Raw genomic sequence first — 6,000 nt, forward strand, 5'->3', positions numbered from 1 at the left:
TTGAAGGCCTCACGCTGTACACTCAGTGCACCGCATTGAACCTACTCTAGGTGCAACCCAAACTTTGCTATAACATACCAGTAGTCCCAAACAGTAAGAGAGCACACTGTTAGAAAAAAAGCAAAACTCAACTACTAGTTAGCGCGTTTGGAGACAATTCCGTGATGGTGAGGACCAAGGGCGAGAGGTGGCCCGAGTGCCTCGACTTGAAGCCCCTCAACAGAAAGCAAAGGGTTTCCCATGCCCCCGATCAACGGACTTCTTGAATGGTTGCTGGATTCAGCAATCTATATCTATCGTTCGACGTCGCTGAAGCCTTTTTGCGCAGCTCTATCCATCAAGAGGAGAGACACGAAACTGCTTTCTACACCCACAAAGGCCAACTTGAGGTGATCTATGTGCACTTGTGCCTGTGAATGCGCCTGAACAACTAAACCGAAAGGTTAGTCACGATGTTTGAATACACGGACGAGGCGTTTATATCTAGATGGAATATGCACTAGCATTGACAGCATCTGAGGCATGCACTGCAACTGCTAAAACCTAAGAAGCAGTAATTCGACGTAGCACAAAAGTGTTCGCTTCTCACGTAAGCAACGACGAGCTTACTGGGCAAATGTGCGTCTGCATCAGAAATGAAAGCAGGCCAAGCCCGGCGACTATAGAGACCGTTCGGGCTTGGCCAGTACTTCTGTACACTCCACTAGACGTTTAGAAATTACTCCGTCTCCCATCGCAGTAGTACGGCTCTATTTCTCAACTAGCCTGGATTGCCGCCCTTCAGACGGACTAACGCAAGATGGACAGTAAATTTATTTGGACAGGGACTGCAGAAGAAGCCGAGAGAAGCCTCATCAGACGCTGATCATTCCCCGTACTTGCTCTTCCAGATATCGAGAAGCTCCTCTCTGTAGCAACCCATGCCAGTGGTACAGCAGTTAGGGTGAGAGTCTGTTTGCAAGTCAACTACTTAAAAAGCCAGCAAATATTGGTTTGCTACTCGCTCACGTTTCCTTTGAAAAGGGCGTAGAACCCTTTCACGCCTACTGGGTGATTCTACCGTCTGGTTGGGGGTAATACAGCATCAGCATTTTAAAAATAGCAGCAGTATCACCCCTTGTAAATTAGATGAATAGGTTTAAAATATTACGATATCGAAGAAGTCCTTTGGAGGTTTCACCAGCCCATGCGGTACGATTTCGCACTTTATATCCAGAGTGTAATAACAAAGTGGCTGTTGACGCAGTGTCCTGATGTTCTACCAGCCAAGCACAGTTTAGTGCAACTTCGACTGTCTGCGATCATCCTCGTTTCCTTTTCTTATTGTACTCTTCCAGAACAAAAGCCAGAAGCAGCTTCCTTTCAGCAATAGCCCTTGTGAAGAGTTTGCTACCCCCGTCCAGCCATTATTTTCTAGGCAACAAAGCACAAGCAAGGAAGTTTACTACTTAGGGGAGATGTACGAAGGTCAATACGAAGTTAGTACGTGTACTTCTCCTTGCGCGAATACTGGGTAGTTATGGACGACTAAGTGTTAACAATTTGTATACAGGGGTAATGCATGCAGCAAAGAGGTTTTTTTTTCTCTTTCTTTTCGTGTGGGGCTGTCATGCAGAGCTGGCCTGAGCTGCAACTCGTGTTGGGCCGCCTCTTCTTTTATCATTCCGAGGCCCTTGCTTGCCGCTACGCATTAGAGGGAGACATTTTGATGCTCTTGCAGGAGCTCTTATTTCAAATATTGCTGTTCTGTTGCATCTCAACTTAATCCTAGGATAAGAAACAGGAGTCTCAGTAGAGTACAGTGGGTGCAGCAGGAGGTTTTTTTGGGTTTTCTACGCGCAGAGGAAACACAAAAAGGTGCATTTAAACCACCAAGTAGTATTTTAAAGAACATAGTATAAATATACATATATATATACATATATATATGTATATTTCTAACTATAAAACACCGTACTTAATATATACTCAACTATATATACAATAATTATATATATTCAACAAATATATATATATATATATATTTATTGTATGCATATTATATAGTTGAGTATATATTCAATTATATATTTGCATATGTACTGTACTTAGCACAGAAAATGGTGCGTTTACTATAGCAGTGTATTAATAATAAAATGTATATTCATTAAAATGCATCTCAACGTTTGTTTTAATTCCGTGTCTTTCTCTGAAGGCCATAGTAATCTAAGATAAAACAAACCCTAAACCCTAAACCCTAAACCCTCATCTAGTTGCGCTGCAACCCGTAAGCCCTAAACCCTTAACTCTGAGCCTATAGAGGCATGTAACCCGCCATACATCGTAAATAATAAACCCTAAACCCTAAACCCTCAACTACGATTTGAGGAGACGTTCAAACCCTAAACCCTAAACCCTAAACGTAAACCCTCGGCACAACGCAAAACCCTTTTTTTCTTTTGATGCGGCTTTCTTTCTTCTTGCAAGAGTTAAATTTATTAGAAAGGGTTTAACACAATTTAAAAATGAACAAACAAAACAAACAAAACAAAACAAAACAAACAAAACATAACTCGATGATAAGAAAGCAACAGCCCCCAGGGGGCCCCCCTTGGGGGCCCTTACCCTCTACCCTTTTCTTTTCTTCTTCTGCTGTTTGCTCGGGGATTTGTTGTTATTGTTTGTATTTTTCGCACCTTTCTTGTTTTATTTAATTAATATGCAAACGAATGCAACATCTAAAATACCCTAGATCCAAAGTAAACAAACAATGCTTATAGTCCTGACTGAGGGTTTAGGGTTTAGGGTTTAGGGTCTAGGGTTTAGGGTTTTGAGTCTTGGGAATTTATTGGCGGCGGCTCCACTCGACCACTGTTTACAAGCGGCTCTTGCTTCTTTATTCTTTATCCTCAGGGAACGCTAACAAGGGAACGCTGAGGGTTTAGGGTTTAGGGTTTAGGGTTTAGGGTTGTTTTCTTCTGCCGAGGCCTTACCCACAACAAGAAACACCACCAGCAACGTGAACAACAACAAGACCCCAACAAAACAGCAGCAGCAGCAGCAGCAGCAACAACAACAACAACAACAACAGCAGCAGCAGCAGCAAATCCTAGCCGGCAACAGACAAACAGCTGCATGCATTTGAGGTGTACGTACACCGAAAATGGGGAAGAGAAAGAGCTCCTCTATGAAACCTAAACCCAAAAGAATACCGAAATTAGACAAAGAATTTGACTGTCCCTTCTGCAGTCACTCCAAGGCTGTTAAAGTTGAGCTGTACGTACACCCCAGTGCAAATGCATCTCCTGATCAACCCTTTCCTCTTTCCTGCTCTAGGGTTTAGGGTTTAGGGTTTAGGGTTTAGGGTTTGTTTTGGTTGTGGGGCTGTTCTTTGTCTCCTCCTGTCTGCTCCTCTGTTGTGGGGCGCTGTCTCCTTAACTGTCTCCTTCTCTCTGTGTCTCTTTTTGTCTTTGTCTCTGTCTCTGTATATTGTTTTTCTCTCCTCTTTTTCTGTTTCAAACCACAATTCATATATATATATATATATTTATATTTATTTGTTTTGTTTGTTATATGTTTAGAGACAGAATTAGTCGGGTAGTTTGTATGTATGCATGCATTTATTTATTTCTTTTCTTTTTTTGCTTAAATCCACAGTTTGTTTATATATATAAATACATACATCAATATATTTATATTTATACATATATATGTTTATTTAATTGTATTTATTTGTTTATTTTGTTTGTTATATGTTCAGAGACAGAGTTCGAGGCGTCGGTTCTTTGAGCTGTCGCGTGTGCGGTGCTGCATACAGTCGCCCGGTGTCTCGATTAGATGAAGGTATTGATGTGTATGGGGACTGGATAGATGCATGCGTTGCAGCAAATGCAGAAGCAGCAAAAGAAGCAAAAGCTAAACTAGAGAGGGGCCTTCAACCTTCTCCTGCTCCTGCTGCTCCTGCTGCTGCACCTGCTGCTGCTGCTCCTGCTGCTCCTGCTGCTGGGGGTGGTGGTGGTGCTGCTGCTGCTTCTGCTGGAGGTGAAAGAGCAGCAGCAAGAAATAAACAAGAGCGTGAAAAAGAATTAAAGGCGTTAAAGAGTTCTAGAGGGACAGAGAGACAGCTGAAGAGACAAAAGGAGACAGATACTGAAAGCGAGAAAGAAAGCAGCAGCAGCAGCAGCAGCAGCGAGAGCGAAGCAGCAGAAGAGACAAAACCCCCTAAGAAGCGTCTTAAGAGTGGAATTAAAGACAGAGACAGCGGCTTTGAAGATAAAGAAGAAGAAATAGAGACAGCTGCTGATGGGCACGACAGAGACACAGAGGAGTTTATAAACAAAGACAAAGATAAAGAAATAGATGCAGTAAAGCAGCAGCAAAACAATCAGCAGCAACCAGATACAAGTGCAGCTGTCGGGGGCCTTCTTGAACGCTACCGCGATGAAGGAGAGGAGACAGAAGAAGAGGGTGAAGGAGACACAAATCTTTTTAATGATGATGAATGAATAAACTTTCAGCAAACAAAACAAGAAAAAACAAACAAACTACAAATATCAACAAAGATAGAGACAAAGAAACAAACAGAGACAGAAGAAGACAGACAGATACAGAAAAAGGCAGAAGAGGGGGCAGACAAAGACACAAAGAGACAGAGAGAGAGACAGAGAGAGAGAGACAGACAGACAGACAGAGAGAGAGAGAGAGAGAGAGAGAGAGAGAGAGAGAGAGAGAGAGAGAGAGAGAGAGAGAGGAGTGAGCGAGTAAGAAACAAACGTGTCTATGTCCCTTCTTAGGGGAGACATCACCGGGGGTTGATGAACAGAGAGAGAAGCATAAAAAAGTTCCTTAGCGCGAAAGGCGAAGAAAGAAACATTAGGAGAGAGACAGGGAGAAGGAGATGAACGGATGCAGACAAAAGGAGACACATCAGCAGCAGGTCTCCCATAGGAGACAATCTGCAGCAACAAGGGATAGTTAGCTGCTGGGTTACGTGTTGAACGATGCTTCCGGTTTCAGGTGTATATGCACCAAAAAAAACTTGTCTTTGTTTCAGGTGTACGCGCACCTAACGATACACTGCAGCGCCTCATTTAGAGGCTTTCTGCTGCACGAACACATTGGCATTTAGGGCTTTCTTTGTCTATCCGAGGTGTACGTACACCGCGCCATATAAATAGATGAATAAATAATAAATAAATAAATAAATATTTATATATTCTATATCCTAGCATCATACAGTAGGAAGCCTCCCTCTTCTTTATAAACCCTACACCCTTTTAGTAGAGGCCTAAGCCCTAAGCTAAGCATGTTTATGCTTAACCTCTTGAAGATATACCTATTTTATTCATGAATAAACTCACCCCAATTCAACTGGCCAATTAGTTGCACTCTATACGCACCTTTCGACCCCCTTTCTCTCTCTCTCTCTCTATATATATATATATTTGTAGATTAATATATGTGCATACAATTGCATATACATATGGAGACAGGGAGAGTAAATGCTGCGTCTGGAAGGAGGAGGCTGTTGCTATACATGTGTATAGGTACTCATATATTAACTATATAGACAGCTTTTCATAGAAAGACCTTAATTTCCCCTCGATGCATTTGTAGACTGAGAGAAATCTGTTAGTATGAACGCATCCTTTGCTGCAACCTGCACGCTGCAGAAAAACACGGTAAGACAGCTTTAGACAACCTATTCTGCTGCATTTTTGTTGGAAAAGTAGGGGGGGTTATCTTGTAGAAATGAAAAACAAGAATAAGAACTTCCGCACCTTGCACCACACCCATAGATTACCTCAACTGCATGCAGAATCCGAGAGTACTTCTTATTTTAGCAAGTGCGTTGCACTCAGGTGTATAGGCATCTTTTTCTCCAAAATCCGCTTAAACTACTCTTAAATTCAATTCCTTTCAAATTTACGATTTGTTTCCTACTGTATGCAAGTGCCTCTGTTCAAGTTTCACTGAGGGCAGCCGCTCCTCGTCTTTTTTTTGGGGGGGGGGGTGCATTTA

The 6,000-nt window shown here is 42.2% G+C and overlaps 1 protein-coding gene across 1 annotated transcript; it reads left to right on the top strand.

The window, feature by feature from the left end:
* Positions 1 to 3,142: 3,142 nt before the first annotated feature.
* Positions 3,143 to 4,484, top strand: EAH_00014840 (hypothetical protein, conserved; the record flags this gene model as incomplete). Its single annotated transcript, XM_013394190.1, has 2 exons — positions 3,143 to 3,255; positions 3,740 to 4,484. The coding sequence occupies 2 exons, from the start codon at positions 3,143 to 3,145 to the stop codon at positions 4,482 to 4,484; spliced, it is 858 nt and encodes a 285-aa protein (XP_013249644.1).
* Between the last annotated feature and the right edge of the window lie 1,516 nt (positions 4,485 to 6,000).

This window comes from Eimeria acervulina, genomic scaffold, assembly GCF_000499425.1.
Source record: "Eimeria acervulina Houghton genomic scaffold, Eah_scaff88, whole genome shotgun sequence".
NCBI classification, from domain to species: Eukaryota; Apicomplexa; class Conoidasida; order Eucoccidiorida; family Eimeriidae; genus Eimeria; species Eimeria acervulina.